Source organism: Poeciliopsis prolifica, unplaced genomic scaffold (genome assembly GCF_027474105.1).
Source record: "Poeciliopsis prolifica strain line A6 unplaced genomic scaffold, Auburn_PproV2 SCAFFOLD025, whole genome shotgun sequence".
Classification (NCBI taxonomy): Eukaryota; Metazoa; Chordata; class Actinopteri; order Cyprinodontiformes; family Poeciliidae; genus Poeciliopsis; species Poeciliopsis prolifica.
Window position 1 is genome coordinate 5,930,132 of NW_026562400.1, and position 18,216 is coordinate 5,948,347.

Below are 18,216 nucleotides of genomic sequence, written 5' to 3' on the forward strand. Positions count from 1 at the left end.
TAATGAACATTTAGGAAATTGTTACTTAAAACAAGCTCATGTGTGTTGCTGAAGAGTTACTTGTAAGTTAGTTGTGTTCTATTTTAAAGTGTACTAAGATATTTGCACTAAAAGTTACACCAAGAATACTTGGTAAGATTTTGTGTTTTTGCAGGGTTATACTGACAATAAATACCACACAGGTGGAATGTGTCTTCTAAAGGCAATTTGGTTGCAGTTCATTTGAAAGTACATATTTGACAGATGTGTCAAATCCATTTAAAAAAAAAGTAAAGGCTTACTACCATTCTATAAATCAAATCAAGACCTTTCCATTTGCACATCTACTCTCCGCAGACCGACTGACCTCTCTTTCTCCTCTTGTTCACGCCGCTCTTGCTCCTCCCTCTCTCTCTGCTCCCGGGCCTGGCGGCGTTTTTCTGTCAAGATGCGGGCCGCCTCCTCAGGGTCGTTGGTGCCAGCCAAGGGCTTGGCTGATGGAGAAGGTGAAGGCGACACAGCACGTGCAGACGGGGTCGAAGCCACTGGCTCAGGCTGGGAAGGAGTGGAAGCGAGACTGGGGATGCTTGGAGTTTGAGGCGTGGAAGCAGCAGAAGAAACTATGATGGCAGGAGCCACAGGAGAACCTGAAACACAAGTATATTAAAATGAGAAGCAACAGTTTTAATTGTGGAATATTTGGATATTTTCAGCTACTTTTTCTTAAAAAAAAATAAAATAAAAATACTAAGAATTTGAGCATAAAAATTGACTAACTGGTCAAGTTAATCAGCACAGTTAGTCATATCTGACAACCATCTGTCACATATGACAGATGGTTGTTGTTACTTATTGCTTATTAAAAACATTACACAGACATTTTACATTTATCCTATTGTTCTTTCGAGATATAGACACATATCGAGACAGAAGAGAAGAACGTTTAGGGCAATTATTTAAATAAATTTAATCTGTTAATGTGTGCATTAACACATTAAATGTATTTCTGCAAATTTTTTCTATACTTCTTCATGTCTGATATACTAAATTAAAATGCTTGGTGGGATGCCACTCCCAGACCCAAATGCTTTCTTCTGAGAAAACTATCCAACAACATCAACATCAGCTTAAAAACTAGCTTAGCGGATATACCATAGGAATGTTAGTGGTGAATTATACTAAGATGTAGCTAAGCTGGACAAAAGTAGTTAAAGTAAAAGACTAATTCCTCTCAATATTCAGAATTTCATTAAGAGGTTAATCTATTTCAGTCGTTCTGCTTAAAAATTGAAACTCAGTTTCACTGCACAAAGAGTCGCATGTTTCATGTGTTTATTGGTGTAAATTTAAAAAATCTTGTTATAGAGCATATAAAAGCTTGGGGACAATAACTGACTTCACATTAAGTCGTTTTAAAGACTTAATGTGTTAAATAACCATATTCTCTGTGGTTATTTAACAATAACCACACAGACTTGTTAAAGAAGAGCTCTCAAGCCTACAAATGAAAAGTTGAGTGGAAGGAAAAGGTTTGGCAGAAAAGATGAACAAGTGACAGGTATAACTGCAGTTATTACAGAAATCTGAAGCCAAGTCCTTTCTAGAGCTCAATGGAGATTTATAAGATATGAACTGCAGCTTGACACAACTATATTGAGTTACTGAAATGCAAGTACTTTTTATTATTTTATTTATTGAGATGGGCCTGCACTGCAATAATATAGTCTGAAACATTTCACTCCAGTTCACACTTCACTGTGAAAAAAAATCAAATCCATTTGTATCCATGCTTTTGTCTACTTCCAGCTATCACTCCCAATAAACATTTAATTCATAGAGGCTCTAGTTAGAGAAGCACATAATGAAACACTAACTTAAGAAAAGCAGCATTTTTCCAGCTTTAGTTTTACTCACTCCTCCGTCTCTCTGGAGTGGTGGGCCTGCGGGGCTCCTTCACTCTCTCCAGTGGAGCAGGGGAAGCAGTCCGGTGGTCTATCCTGGCCGGGGTGCTGGCTCGTTTTGGCCGGGCTTTAGGAGTGGCTGGGGTACCACGGGTTGATGAGGGCTTTGGGGAGGCAGCAGGGCTTGGAGAGGTATTTCTGCCCTTGGGTGTGGCCGGGGATGCTGGTCGCTGTCTAGATAAAGGACTTGGACTGGAAGAGAGAGATGAGGGGGAAAATATGAAAGATGAAGAAAATGATTGCAAGACAGAAAACTAAAAATACAAAAAAGCTTGTTTAGATAAAAATATATATATATAAATATTCTGAATAATTGCAGTCTGACAGCAAAATAAATGGGTGCTGCCCCACAAACACTTGCCAGTGAACCATTCCTGTCCTTAAAATGTTTTCCCCATTCAAGCTTGTGCTCAAGGAATTTGATTTATTTTCCCCTTTCACTCTATCCATCTGTTACAGAAGTGACATTTTGTGTGATCTGGGAAAATAGAAAGTCAACATGTGACTCCATCAGTTATATGACAGCAGGTTAATGAAAGGTCAGACCAGCACGGACACAAATCTCAGTAAGCAGAAACAAGCCAGAGGGCATCATGGTTCAGCTATTCTAGAGCATCATTGAATGTTTCTTTATAAGTTTTAAAAGATCATATTATTGTACCAACTCAGAATGCTTATTGGTTTTTGGTCTTACTCTGGCAGCCAGGTAAAGTTTTTGTGTGAAGAAATATTGTGTTTTAACAGTCATAACCACAGATTTTAAGTTGAGAATATTAAAAATACATCACATACCTTGGGTCAGGTTGGTGTCTCATGCTGGGCAGGGATTGCCGCTTCTTCAGCACCTTCTCTTTACTGATGGCCTTTTTCTCCTTCTCATTCTCCCGTTCTTTGTCTCTTTTTTCCTTCTTGTTTTTATCCATCTGAAATAAAAAGATTTTTAATCAAAATTAGTATTTATTTTGCTTAATATAGTTTTTTATTCTAGAAATAAAGCTGAAAAGTTTAGAAAAAACAGTTTGCAGATCAGGATACATTTTAAATCAAAGTATGTTAAAAATCCCAAATACTGGATCTACACCACAATCGAGGCTTTTCTAACTACATTCATCAGCCCCCCTGACTAAACTCGACTCCAGATATTCAGCACTTGTCAACTTTCTGGGATATTATGTCAGATGCATCTCTAAAAACAAACATGAGAGTGTTTCTACAGCTAATTAAAGAAAAATCTAAACCCTTTTTAAGGTTCACAACATGCAAAATGTTAATCACAGGAAACCAGGCGCTGTATTGTCTGCTGCAAAAAAACTAACTGTCACATCACCTGATCTTTGTTCTCAAAAGTCCTCTCAACAGCTGCTCATGAAGAACTGAGGCACCTCTAGAGGAGTTGAAACACTACTCATACAATTTATAAAGTTCAAAGTAATAGGAAACCGTCTTGTGTTTTGTCAGCACTTGATCTGAGTCCCATCAAAGCAGTTGGTGAAGATGTTCGATTTTGCAAAGCACTTCAGTAACAAAAATCCTGACAAAGAGTTCTTGGTAGTTTCAATTTCACCTATTATTTATTCATCAGGTCTAGTAAAATGCACCTACTGCTTTTAACTTACAGGTGTGGAGCTTCGTCTGTGCTGCCGCTGAGTGATGTCTGGTGTGCTGGATGTGACCCTCCAGCGGTCAGAGCAGCGGTGGTGTGGCTGGTGGGCGCACAGGGTGAGGGGGCTGGCTGAGGCCGAACGAGGGCACAGAGAAGAGTCTGGATGAGAGTTAAGAGATTTATGAATTTATAAAACGTTTCATAGAATTCATGTGTTCTATGAAACCCAACTTACGTCCATCTTTTCCATTACTCAGGACACTAGCAGCACTGCGGCTGCGTGCGAGGAACGACAGGGTGGGCGTCATGAGTCGGTCGACTATACTGCTCTCCCATGGAGTCAGTGCAAGGCTGCGAGCTGCAAGTAACAAAAACAAAATATAAAGTTTGGTTTAAAATGAGCCTCAGAACCACATCTTTCCTTAACCCAACACAACAGAGATTCAAAGAAGAGAATTCTTTCATAATTCCCACAATTATGAAAGGATTCTGATGGAAAATACTTTAAAAGATGTGTTATACAATCAATCAGTGTAATTACATAATCATTTGAAAGGCACTGTGTTTGTTATTGATCACTCTTTGTTGAGGTAAAATGGAAAGACAGGGTTTTTTTGCATGAACACTGAAGAGGAATCATTCTGGGAAGATGAACAATAAACAAAAATTACTGAAACATTTTGCTTCTAATGTTTCCCCACCTTCGCATCACTTCTTAAACCTCAACAGACCTTTGAAACATCAATAAAAAATAATTTTCCTTTTAATTCCACAAATTTGATGTCTTTAGCAAATTACATAATCAAAGATGTCCCTCATCCAGTTAATTATGATCAGAAAAAACATAAAAGAACCAATAAGGACAGTGCAAAACCCATCAGAAATGTAATGATCATCACAAGACAATGAAAGAACCAAAACGACAGTTAAAAAAAAATCCCATAAAACATATAAGCATGCAGAACAATTTAAAAAACCCAAGTCTGGAGTGTCAAAAAACAAAAATAATAATTGTGGTTTTGAAGGATGGAAATGGGTCAACTGTCAACCATCAGGGTCAGGAGAGGTGCTGAAATCAGACAGTGAAAGGGAGCGACTGAGAGGAAAAAAAAAAAAAAAAAGGGACAACGATGGAAGGACTCGTGGGTGTCGCCAGTGGCTGAATGATGGAGAGGTTTAAACAAGCGCAGGCTGATCCAGATGTAGTCTTACTTCTGCTGGGGGAGTTCCAGAGTGTGGCTGAGGACTTGGAAAGTCGCTTGTTTATAACAGAGTCCACATGTTTGGGCAGGTTGACCGCAGAGACAGAGCATCTGCCTAAGAAGCCAAGAGAGCACCACACAGATGTTCACAAAGGTCACATAGTTGAGAAGAACAGACGGGAGCGGTTGAGGTGTCATGAGTTATTGCAAGGACACATTGACTCTTTGAAGGAGTAACTCCTTTAGTTTTGCTGTTGTCATTTCTTCTTTATTCAAACAAGTAAAGATCACCGAGACACAAAGTCCCATTTTCAAGAGGAACCTGTTTTAAATACATGAACAACAATGTTAAATAGCACAATATGTACAACACACTCACCCAATTGTTCAAGAGACAAAGAGGACAGTAGCAACAAAACATTAACACCATTTCACTAGTATTTTATTAATCAGCAGTCTGCCATAAATTAATGGATCATTGTTAAAAAAATAAAATAAATCTGCAGGAACACTGACTGTAATAAAAGAATCAGTAAATGTACTTTACTAATTTGTAAATTAGTTCATGCATATGGAATCTGAGAAACGACCATTGAGAGAGAATGTTAATATCTATGGATACCAGACAGAGCAGGTTTCAAGCAGGCCAGTCGTTCAGGCAGCTCTTTCTCCGTTTTAACTATTTGAGCTTTCAATCTCTTACAGTCATGAAGTATGTTAGATTTGGAAATGTTGGCAGAGTTTGGAAAAGCTTTACAACCTTAAAAACAAAACAAAACAAAAAAACAGATTGCTCTTTAGATTCACTAATGCTAATGAGTCCAATATAATTGTTTCTGTTTTAATAGCAAAACAATATCAAAGTAGTAAAAATTCTAACTTTTACGTAGAATTTTTGCCACTTTCATTACCTTTTTGCAAAAAGGTAATATTCGTTGACAATTTCATTTTATGAAAACATTTTAGCATTTTTGGCAGTTACAGTACTTTTCAAAAATAGTGACATGTTCCTCCTTCAAGGTTTCTATTTACAAAATTATCAATGCTACATTTAGGTCCCCATAAAAAAATTATTTGGTCAACGTTAGAAAAGTTTTGTGCATTATGGATTGAATCAGTATTTGTTTTGTCAAAATGCTGCATGTGGATAAGGATGCAGATCACAGCCCTGGAAAGCAGTAATATGAGGAACCACCATCAGTCAGAATTTGTAGCCAGTCTAAATAATTAAATATTTCTCCAACAATTGTATAGGAAGTTGTTTATATAATTGATTTCATCTCATCCAGACTGAATTATAATGTTGATCCAGATGTGCAGCATGAACTCACTCTCTTTCTGGCTGGAATTTGGGGATCCCGTGCCGACCCATGAGCTTCTCTGCTGGCGGATTTCCGCCCAAGTCTTCTTAGTAGATCTGTGTATAGCTGCCTCGTAGCGTTCCTGAGAAACATGCGTGGAAAGATGCAAGCTGTTAGAACTTATCTTGCTGGACGTCAGTCAGATGAACAGTTGATTCAAGGACTACGTCTGACTCAGACACTTTAAAATGTGTCTGAGTAAAACTAAATCTTTCCATCTGCAGCTGACTCACTTCCTGCTCCATTACAGCAAAAAAAAACCTTTGACTTCTCACTCCTCAAAGAACTATTGTCTCAACTATTAGAAGATTGGTGATGCAACACTTTCTAAATGTGCTACTTCAAACAAACATCGCTGCCATTTCCATTCAAACATACTTTATTCTTCTCCAGTTTCTGTTTCTGCCTCTCTTCCAAGGCGGCTCGTCGTTTCTCGGCTTTGACACGCTGCTCCTCGAGCTTCCTGCGCCGTTCCTCCAGCTGCTGCTCCCTCAGCTGCCGCGCCTTCTCCTCCTTCTCCAGCCACTGGTTCTTTTTGGCTGCTATAATCAGACAGAGGGCATGGTTAGGGAAGGAAAAGTTTCTCAAAGGTTATCTGTTCCTCACCCCCTCTCTAGTGGGAAAACTGTTTCATATGTGCTCTGTGAAACTATGATTTTTGGCTTTTTTTTAATAAATCAAATATACTACGGGTTTTATGCCTGCAGTAAAAATGACATTTCCTACATGTTGTGCTTTGTTTCTTTCACATCTGCAGTTTGGCTTTAAAAAGCTCTAAATTTGTAGGACTCACTTGTTTCTGGGTTTGTTCAAAAAATTTATATCTTTAAAAACATCTGGCAGAGTGCTGCATAATGGCAAGTTCAGCCAAATGAAACACATCGAGGTGACATTTTTATATCTTGGTAATCCCTTCAAGCAACACTAAAGCTACACTTTGATATGGAAATTATCCATTTGTTGGGAAAATAGATGACTTAAGAATCGTGACTTAAGAAGACTTCTTTCCTGTCAGCATTTTCTATTAAACCGCTAGAGAAAGCCTCAATAAAAATAAAAATAAAAATCACTGCTGCTTAGTCCTAATACAAATAAATATATATATATATATATAAAACAACAGAAGACTGTGATGGATAACTGAAGTGTTTTAAAGACAGTTTATCTTTCATGCAAGAATGGAACAAAAAAGCAGAGTTATGCACAGACTCTGCTTGCCAGCACTGTGAAGCAAAGAAAATGACTGCTGCAGTGCAGATCAGTTCATTGCTGCTTGATATTGAAGAGACATCAGCTCTTCCTCTCACGAAAATCTGGAATGCAGAAAAACTAAAAACCCTAAACGCCACCCAAAACATTAAAGATATCCTTTTTATTACTGAATAACATTCACTCTCGTTAACATGGACACTTTAAAATGAAGACAATCAATACAAAATGTGAGGGAATTCTGATTTGAATATTTGAATTTGACTTCCTGCTGTCATCAAAACAAAGATTCTGGATGGAAGAAAGGATAAGCAACAAATTAGCTTCAGTCTTCAGCCAAACACTAACTGAAGTTAGTTTGATGGCAGCTAAGTGCTATTGATATTTATCCACTTTGATTCTGGGGCTTTAAATTTTAAACAGATGTCTAAATCTGAAACTGCAAGCTGGTGCATAGTAAACACATTTCCTAGCAGAAATCAACATCGATTCAGACTACAGTAAGGTCATTAAAAAGCCAGAGAGGAGCTTTGACCTGGAACTTTAAATATTTATAACTACAGCAAAAGACACTTCAACTTGCAAGATAACATACATAAAATAATTTTGAAAAATGTCTTATTGCCACTAAGTTCCTCAACTGGTCATAGTTGTAAAAGAGTTTGGTATTGTGATACTCTGGTTAATTTTATTTGCAGACTGATATGATTTTCAGCCTCATGGTAATTACAAAAAACTGGGTGAATGAAATGTGAGGTTCCTCAAGGCTCAGAACACTCTAATATCTACTACATGCTTCGCCTAGTTCAGATTATATAAAGCATTACAATGATACACAATGTTTTATCTGTGTTATTACATTACTGATTCCTACTGCAGTTCAAGAATAAAGCTGTTAGTCATATCAGTGATTGGAAGGGTGAGAATTTTTGCATACTGAGTCAAAGATAATTAATCCACTTGACTCAAGAAACCTAAAAACCAGAATTAAGTAAACTACTCGCATGTCAATTTTATTGAAACTCTGTCAGTTATGTTTTTCAAATGATTAACAGGATAAAGTAAAAAAGATTTTTTTATTAGATTTGATATTTATGATGGCATCTATAAAATTTAATTGAAAATCTGCCATACAAGCCAAAATATCAGTTCATTTTGTTTCAGTTGTTTTTCCATTTTTCATTTAGTTTATTTTTGTCATTTGCTATTATTCTTTAATGCCTTCTTTGATCTAAACTTTTTTTATTCCTTTTCTTAATTTTAAAATCACAGGAGAAAATATTTTGAATAAACAGCGCAGCACAAGTAAACTTGTTTGTGTTTTATTACTAGAAACACCATCATTTGTGCGGCTGAACCAATACCTCCCTTTAAGCGGACGATGTCAACAAGAGCTTTGGCTGGAGTTCTTCTGTTATCCCAGTCTGACAGTGAATTAGATAAGACCCATACCATCTGGCATGCCCCTGTGATCGCCCAATTACACTGATCCACAGCATCAACTGTGTCAAACACATCTTACAACATTCAAACACTAAGACGGATTAGACAAGGATAACACATTACTGCAAGTAAAATGATGACCTGTTTTGGAGGAAACCTACAATGCGGAAGAACAAATCAGTATTATGTATTTATGCTGCACAGTCTATGAGCCATTCAGTTATGCAGCTAAATATGTTTACTTCAAATGCTATAGCTCTTTTTTTTCTTTTTTGGGTAAATTGAATGTTACGTCCTATCTGGCTACGCTGCGCTGTTAAAACTATAATTTCATAGACAAGCCAAAAGAAGCTGCAAGTGTCTCAAAAAACCTTCAATTTCTCAAGGAAGATGGCAATCAGTGGTTCTAACATGTTATCTTCTGTAATTGGAACCTGATGATGACCAAAGTTCACACAAAGGGCAGGTTACTCTGCAGGCTCTGTGCATTAAATTAAACCATTCATATGGACGATGGTTAAATGATCACTTTATGATTGCTTTAAACAAATATGAGTATGTTCACAGAGACATATAGCCAGGTTCAAGATGTCAAAAAGATGACAAAAATGTTTTCTAAAAAAAGACTATTAGATTAAAAATGGAAGAAAAAAATACCCCAGGGCTGGGCAAGATCACCAACATATACAACAGCTTGTTCAATTTAAATTCACAGTTTTTTGTGACATAATATATAAACATATCTATATTGAGAATAATCAAATACATTTTAAGAACAAGCTGATGCGTTATGTCTTCCAACCTTCCATCTCTTGTAGTCGGTGTTGACTGGAGCTGCACAATATATTGAAATACAATCAATGTAAGCAGAATTTCAATTGCAAAGAATGGCTTTCAATATCTGGTTGACTTTGCATTCAAGCCCTGCTTGTTAATAACTTATTTGGCCATTTAGATGATCACTCTCTTGAATACCCGCATCTGACAATAGTCGTTTTTGAACAAGCTGCTAAATATTAAGGAAAATGCTGTGGCCCATGTCATAATGAAATATTTTTAACAATAAACTATAATTTCATGGGGTGTTTTAATACTGTGCAGCCCTAGTGTCAATTGTATTTATTGATGTATTACCCAGCTCTAGATTAAACAGATGAAAATCATAAGTGCATAAACTGAATGATTAAAAAAAAATGAAAGAAAGAAAGCGGAAGGAGGCCATCACCACCACAGAAACGCAGGTGAGTGGCTTACCTTGCAACTTGCTGAGCTCTTCTGCAGGAGGAAAGAAGACAGGAGCAACTGTCAATCATGCAAAGCAGTGAGAGGCTGAGTGGAGCTGGGTGATAAAACGCATCAGCCAAAAGTAAAACTCTAGCTAAATAAACAGCAGAGCTGTGTCTTTCAAAGATGTGAAACTTCCAGATATAATGACTAAAGAGAATCTGTGTCCTTTTATTGTCAAGTTATTTTTTTCTCCATCATGCATGTGAAGAATCTTTTCATATGACTTGGTCGAGACACAGGCAGTCGGGTGAGCAGCTAAGTAGCAATCTCAGCAAATGCTGCTTGCAGAAACATGCAGAATGAAGGCCCACTTGGTTGATATTCTTTAGTTGGCATTTTCTGCTTCTGCAGAAGCTCCACATGCTCTCATTTTCTCAAAGTGTCTGCGAAGCATGTGCATGTCTTCCGCAGCCAGACCAGTGCAGAAAAACAAACTGAACTTCCTCCATGCCAACACAAGGGGGAGCTCTCATCAAATGGAACAAACATATTTGCCCACTCATTGTTCCTACTTACCCAGATACCTGGCCTTTTCCTCCCGCCGTTCTTTTGCAAGCTTCTGTCTCTCCTCTGACTTTGTAACATCTGAGATAAGGACGATCAACGAGAAAGAGAAGGCAGTGTGAAGGAAAGGAACAACCCTGAATTACATCAAGTTTACTCAACATTAATAAAATAAATTGTTTTTAATCTCTTTATGTACTTTGGCTTGCAATAATATTCATACTACTTAAAGTATATTTTCTCATTTTGTCATATCACAGCTGCCCATTTCAATATACTTCAAGAAATACGTGTAATAGACCAAAGGTTTGTGCCATTACTAGAGAGGGAAGAAAAAAAGATACATGGTCTTATTTTTTTTTTATTTGAAAAGTGTGACATGCATTTGTTTACAGCCCCACCCTTAACTCTTTTAGCTATTACTTTGTGGAACCACCTTTTATCATAATTACAGCTTCAAGCCTTTTGGGCAATGTCTCAACCACATAATTGCAGCGTCTTGTACAAGGAAAACATGACTTCTTATACCTTCCATTAAACAATGACCTCCTTTAACTGCACATCCAAACAGGCCAGATCGGTTGTTCTTTGATTAGTATGGTCTCCTTGTCTGATCTGTCAGGACAGGTGGATGACCATGCTTTGGTAGGTTTGCTGTTACGCCACACTCTTTCAAACATCTTTTCATGTTCAAAGCCGGGGCTGTTGTTTAGATTTTATCCAAGGTTTAAACACTTCCACAACTTCAGCCACAGCTTGTCTGGACTTTTTCTTGGTTTCTATGATGCTGTTTGATCAGTCATGTTGTCTCAAACATTTGAGGACTTTAGAGAACTGCAGAGACTAAATTTCACACAGGATCAAAGTTGGACTGTATAGAAAAATGCAGCAGGTTATCTTTTTTCTTCCACTTCAAGAATATGCACTACTCATGCTGGTCTATGATAGAAAATGTGAATACAATATACTGTGCACACTGCAAAGCATGGTGTACAGAGAGCATAAATTAACAGCTGCAAGTCCAACACTCCACTAATAATCAAACAAGAAAACACAAGTACAAAGTAGCCAAAAAACATAACTTGTCAGTCATTTGCTTCATTTAGAAAACACCTACCAGTAGTTTAGTCAACTCTCCATTTATATTGTCCAGTATCTACTAAATAGCGGCAACATTTGTGTTTTTCTGCATCTCAACAATCAAAGCCAAGAATATATGTCTCCACAAGGAAATCCACGTAGAGAACAGTATAATAACAAAAATATAATTCCAGTGAATGGTGCAAAGCAGACAGTCTCCTCTCTAGAAGAGAGGAGGAAGGTACAGCAAATGTATGTTAGCTTCATGTGAATGGACGTTTGAATTTGATATTTAACGCCTGGAGGAGGACACTCGCATCTCCAACCAATCCTCACATAAAATTCCAAAATAACACAGAGGACGCACTCAGTTCAGGACGATTACGAAGAAAAGCAACAAAAGACACTGAACTATTTCAAGAATTCAAACCACAAACTAATAGGAGCTTTCCAGAGAAAAAATGTGGCTAATGCTGTATTTAATCACAGCCACACTTTCCATGTGTTTATCCAGCTGCAACTTTTAAACATGCAGAACTTAGCTGAAAATTCAAGGGCTACATCAGTTTATTTTACAAGAAATTTTATAAAGTTAACCCTCTCAGGCTCAAATTACTTGCAAAGACTACCTAAGTAGCACTGAGCTGTTGCAAATCTGCAACATCTGCCTGGAGAGGGTTAACAGAATAAAAGAAACACAAGCTTTGCAAACTATTAATGCCATTCTATTAAATTCAACAATTTTCTAAAGTATTTAGTCTATTTTGATGCCATCCTTAACAGAAATACAAACATTCCCTACAGATTTGCAACAAATATTGCTATTAACCCCAGACTTTAAATATAAAATAAGCAAAAACTACAAACTAGATGAAAGGGAGAATGGAGGAACAGACTGAAGAACATATACATTGAACAACAAAAAAAATGGATTGACATAAATTAACAAAAATGGATGGATGGATGGATGGATGGATGGATGGATGGATGGATGGATGGATGGATGGATGGATGGATGGATGGATGGATGGATGGATGGATGGATGGATGGATGGATGGATGGATGGATGGATGGATGGATGGATGGATGGATGGATGGATGGACAGTTTACTGAGTAAAAGATGTAGTCAGAAGAACATTTAGATGTTTCTCATCTGTTGTAATCCTGGAAACCTTCATCACGGAAGCTGTTGTACGTTTTTGTTCTATTGCAGCTTTAAAGTTTATCAGAGTCTGAGCACTCACTCTAAAATCTCTCCTGTTATAATTAAATCCCTCACATAAAAATATAGGTCACCTATTTTCTAACTCAATGAGGTCATTTGAAATCACCACTTCATAAAACAGCATTGTAAAACCAGACTCCGTATTACAGAACAGGCTAATGTGATGACTGCAAATAACATGGTCCTTTGGGAAACAGCGGCACAGATACATAACGTTCTTGACCTGGTTCGAATCGCAATGCTGCATCATCTCCCTCGGTCTTCATAGCCCAGATGTTGAGAGTCTTAGAAGTGGGAACTCCTCTGATAGAGTGAGGCATGAATCTTGAAATGCAGAAACTATCTGCTCTGCAGCCTCTCAACAACAACCGCTGACCCACTTTGATATTTATAGCAAGATGGAAAGTCCATGTGCGCAGCCTTGGTTGGAGTGATGTGTCGCTGTTTGCACCTCCCAGCCACTTTATCACAACAATCCTGAGTATAAAGCTTCAGAGACAAAAACAGGCCCGCCTATAAAATGTGGGTGGGTAGTATATGGGTTTTAAATTACAGATGCATGCCCTTCTAAAAATGGAAAGTGTGTTATTTTTTTGTCTCCGACTTATGGGGGCAACAACACTATTCAATGTAGTGTTGGGGAGTTTTATTTTGCTATTTTAGGGAAATGCTTTTGATGGTTTAAAGTTTGTGTAAGCACACCATGGGCAGTAGCTAGCAGCTGAACCACAAGCCTTATCCTTTTATTTCACTAATCATCGGCTCAGAAAGCGCTTTAATTTCCAAACAGGTCGAGGTCCAAACCTCCACAGAAATTAGCTTTACAGGAGAACTGGGAAAAGAAAATTGACAGCTACAACGAATCAAAAGAAAGACGAGGGGGCCATTATTGGAAATCTGGAAACTCTCAGATTATGTTAAATTAGATCAAACCTGTCTTGAATTAAAACAAAAGCATCTGCATAAAAACATTTACAAGTTAAAAAAAAAAAAAACAGCAACAAATCAAGCTGTTACTAACATTTTTAAAGCACTTAAAACTAAAGTTTGGTGGATGAAAAGTGAAACAAAGACAAATATGATTCATTGTTATTGAGGAGATAAAAGAGGCTTACACTTCAAAAACTCTGAAACTCAAGTGGAGCCATTAAGGAGACAACTCTGACGAAGCCACTAGGTCAAACTGACTGAAATGGGACTCCGTATGCCACGCATTATTAAAGAAAAAGCACATGGCATCTACCCATACTAGCCATCCACTTCACAACAGAGGATATTTGTTCATATTAGGGAGACATTCTCTTTACAAACTTGATTTAACCTGGAAAACTTGAGTCTCTGACAACATGATTAAAGTTTGTTCTTCTTCCTGAAAATTATTATTGGATTCACTCTTTTGTCTGAAAGCCTGTGGTCAATTTTAACCTGGAGACTGCCTCAAGAGAGCCGATCAAACTCAAGCAGAGTGCAGAAGGAAGTGCATAGCAATCAAAACTGTGCCTCAAGTCAAAGCAAAATCATGTTACAGAAGATTTAACTCAAGACAACAGACCTCTAGCCAGACCAATCCATTTCTATGGGGCATCTAACTTTTACAGACAGCAGCACTGCCACATATGCATATTTTCACTGCTCCTTTACTATAACAGCACTTACATTTTTTATTTGAACTTTTCCAAAACTTCTGCTAAGTTTGAACATTTTCTGAAGTTTGGCCAGATTGGGGATTATGCATGTAATGCATGTTGATCATCTTACTTTTATTCATTCAATATGTCAGCAGCACGGTTACATAAACCATCTGGCACTACAAAATCAGAATAAAAATGTGGCAATTTGAAAGTTTGAAGGGAGTCATGAGCCGCATCAGGTCAATAGACCCACGTTTTTCACTTCCGATATCGATACAGATACCGAAGGTTTTGCATCGGTCGATACGGATTCGATACAGAACGACAGTGCTGAACTGGCTTAAGTTGTTTGTTTATTTAAACACAGACATAAATGTGCTCAATTACAAAGTTATTGATCAACTCTGCTTTGAAAACTATCGGTGTTTTACAAACATGTAAAACCAACACAACTCTAATTTGTTCAGTAAGTGCAATTAGGAATATAACAGTCAACATAAAATAAATAATAAAAACAATAGGTTGATTACCTTGGTCAAATGTAAAAAAAAAACAAAAAAACATCAAACCTTCTTTCTAATGGTGCAGAAAATGCAATTAGGAATTTTAGACATAATTTAAAATAAATAATTAAGCAAGAAGTCGCTCAGAGCGCAAAGCATCGAATTAGACTGAATAGATCTGTTCTTATGGATTGGGCACATTGTCACCAATACCCAATCCACAATTATTTTCAATTTCAGGGCCAATACACATATTAACACCAATATGTGTTAGTATGTCTGATACATCTCAACACATATTGGTCTAATCATGTTTGTTGTATTGAAGCTTTTGACAAAAACTGTTGAACTGCTTGGACAAAAAGGCTTTGTATCAATATTTTGGCAAGTCCTGGACTACGACTCAATTAGTCCAATAAATCTGACAAGTTGGACACAATAAAACCAGTCTGAAGTGCAAGAAAAAGGCAGATTATAAGACATTTTGATGCAGAGATTCCATCAATAATATCTCTTGCTGGTTTACCTCTTTTTGACCTTGACACCGGTGAAGCAGGAGAGCGAGGTGATGTAGAGATGTCGGGTTTCATGGGGGTCGTTGGTCTTCGATCGCTGTCCTTTTTGACCGGAGACTCCGTCCGCCGGGTGTTGTCCATCTTCAGGGGGCAGCTTTCTCCCTCTGGTTCAGGCCTCAGAGAGCTGGTTTTTAGGGCAGAGCAGGGAGCTGGTTGAAAAGAAACAAACAAAGAAATAACAGGTGAGTGACTGAGGGCAGCAAAGCCAACCTGAGTAACAGATCTCGACTTGTTTCTCTTCATTCCTTTCGCGGCTGAGACCATGAGGCAGATCGGCGTGGGTGACGTCAACCATGCGGTGATTAGGTGGAGCTCATGGCTCAGAGGAGAGAAATCCCCTCTTCAACATTTTCGAAATGTTGATTTCAGCACTTTTAACAGAATAATGGAACACAATCGAAACAATCTATTTGCGTAACAGCAGATTATCGCTTAATAGCAAAAGCTGAAGGTTCATCTTGTTATTCAGAAATTTAATGAACAGATTAAATGGCAGAAACAGCAACTGAACATAAAAGACAAATGTTTGATTTAGAAACAGTCACAGTTCTTTTTAATGACAAAGATCTCAAATATTTTGTAGATAACTAGCAGGCTGGTTGTTTGGGACTTTAACTACAGCATGACTCACTTTTGGCAGTCTGCTGAACTTTTATCTCCGTCTCAAACGTTAGTTTGTCTCGGCCTGGACTGCCAAAGAAAGACGGTCTCAGCAGGGACACTTGGCTCCGTCCGCCCACTACTGTATTCCCTTCACTCCCGTGGAACCACTTTGGGGCACATTCACTTTTGTATAGTCTGAGGGTAAACACTGGGGCAACATGCTATACATTATTCAGACTTCGGCTTAAACGATTCGGACAGTAGGGGGCTGTCACACTGGAACACTGAAGATTTACTCTGCAGATGCCGTGCTGTTTAAACGCTTGTGTAGAAAACAAATGAGCAGCCAATTCAGGGAACTTCAAAGGGAGCTGATTTTTCTTTGACCGTTTCTTCTGTCCATCTGGACAGTTTGGATTCAGGATCTACACATGCTCAATGTCAACAGGCAGGTCTCTAGGTCTCTAGGCAGGTATGGAAATAATAAATCATTAGTCTGGGATGTGGAAAAGTTGCTGATGACTATGAGCTTCAGCAATCCCTCTCAGAGTCTATAAAGGACTTCAGGTGGGAGATGAGACATTATGTTTCCATTGTCCAAGTTTGCCACAATTGAATAAGCATTCCCAGGCAGAGAGGGGCCATTGTTGAGGTCTCTGCATGGCAACGGGACAGCAGCCAAAACACTGCAATGACAGCGAGAAGAGAGAGGAAGCAGAGGGGGATGGTAATGAGATAAACCGCGAGCAGAAGATGAACACTGGGATCAGTTCAGGACAACAAAAGGAAGCTCTAAAAACATAAGCTAATAATTGAAATTGTGTGAACCAAGAATGCAGTAAAAGAACAGGGCAAAGCAATACCTTTGACCTTTTTCCAGCTGCATTTGTGTGTCGGAGAACTTTTCACGAGTTGGCACAGCCACATCCCTGAAATGTTTATGCAAATGAGTGATGCAACAGAACTGCAGGCATTTATCTACTGCAACACCTTCGGTAGTGAATCATGGGAGCTTTGTGCTGGAATTTAGAACCATTTCCTCACCGTTCCTGAGGGACAAATCTGGCATCAAGGGTAACAAGGGCTACAGGAGTCAGAGCAGTCGTTACAAACATTTATTTTTCAGACACGTGGGAACTGGATTTTTAGTTACTGGTTATACTATGTTGCCAATGATGACGAGAATGAAAATGCAACACAATCTCTGGAATGCAGGTGCTGCTGACAATGAATACCGATGAAATCTGATGCACTCTGAGAGTAAGATGAGATGGGATCAGAGGGAGGACTGCCTCTGCAGAGCTGGAGACTAAAACAAGGGCTGATTGATGCCAGCTCCTGCCTGTAGAGCCAGATAACTGGGAGGAGAGAGTTTATGGTAGATGACTTGACTAAGAGATTTGGCTACTTCCAGTAGTGCCTGTGGAAATATTGCATAAGCATTCTCCTCAGTGCACATAAAGGCTGGTAAAGCTGCTGTAAGACAAAGAGGTGAGAGAAAAGCTGAAACTAAGCAATGGATTATTTAAACTCTTGTTTTATGTACTTATGCATCACATCAGTTTGAAACAAAAAAAAAAAAAAAAAAAAACAACAGCTATAAGAATAATCAACCAAATTTTATTGTTCTTATTACTCTAGAGCAGAGTCTCTGAACTTTGTAATTCAGCCAGTTTTATCTTCAAGCTTTTCAAAGAAACTGCAACCACAGGAGAACTACAGCCAAAAACCATTAGTCCACTCCCCTGTGACATCATTTTACATTATTTAGATCTATGAATCAAAGCACATCTACTTCTTCAGATAAGCTGAACTCTACAGCCTGTGAAAGGAAAAGGCATCTAATGCAGATTATTGAAAAACATGTATGGATGAAACAATATTTCACAAGTTGCTTACAGTCTGAATGATCTGACCTGTGCAGTAATAATAGTAGAGCAGTGCTCTTAAATAAAGGGTTTATTAAAAAAAAAAAAAAACATTTTTCTTAGGTGCACTTGGAATAAGTTTCCTTCAAGGTTATTTTTCAAAGAGGTGCAAAAGTGTAC

At 38.0% G+C, this 18,216-nt stretch overlaps 1 protein-coding gene across 6 annotated transcripts in view; it reads right to left on the minus strand.

The window, feature by feature from the left end:
• The window catches only part of map7d1a (MAP7 domain containing 1a), a 39,024-nt gene that overhangs the window by 10,858 nt on the left and 9,950 nt on the right, over positions 1-18,216 (minus strand). Inside the window, exons 2-12 of one of the 6 annotated variants that reach the window (XM_055047169.1) lie at positions 15,517-15,714; positions 10,562-10,630; positions 10,013-10,033; positions 6,485-6,648; positions 6,077-6,188; positions 4,756-4,860; positions 3,779-3,901; positions 3,557-3,702; positions 2,733-2,863; positions 1,894-2,132; positions 347-626 (exon numbers count right to left, since the gene is read on the minus strand). In XM_055047169.1, the coding sequence (XP_054903144.1) occupies positions 347-626; positions 1,894-2,132; positions 2,733-2,863; positions 3,557-3,702; positions 3,779-3,901; positions 4,756-4,860; positions 6,077-6,188; positions 6,485-6,648; positions 10,013-10,033; positions 10,562-10,630; positions 15,517-15,714 (1,588 nt within the window). Of the gene's footprint in view, positions 1-346; positions 627-1,893; positions 2,133-2,732; positions 2,864-3,556; positions 3,703-3,778; positions 3,902-4,755; positions 4,861-6,076; positions 6,189-6,484; positions 6,649-10,012; positions 10,034-10,561; positions 10,631-13,079; positions 13,230-15,516; positions 15,715-18,216 lie in introns of those variants that run through there. The other 5 variants (XM_055047173.1, XM_055047170.1, XM_055047171.1 and 2 more) reach the window with 5 other exon arrangements.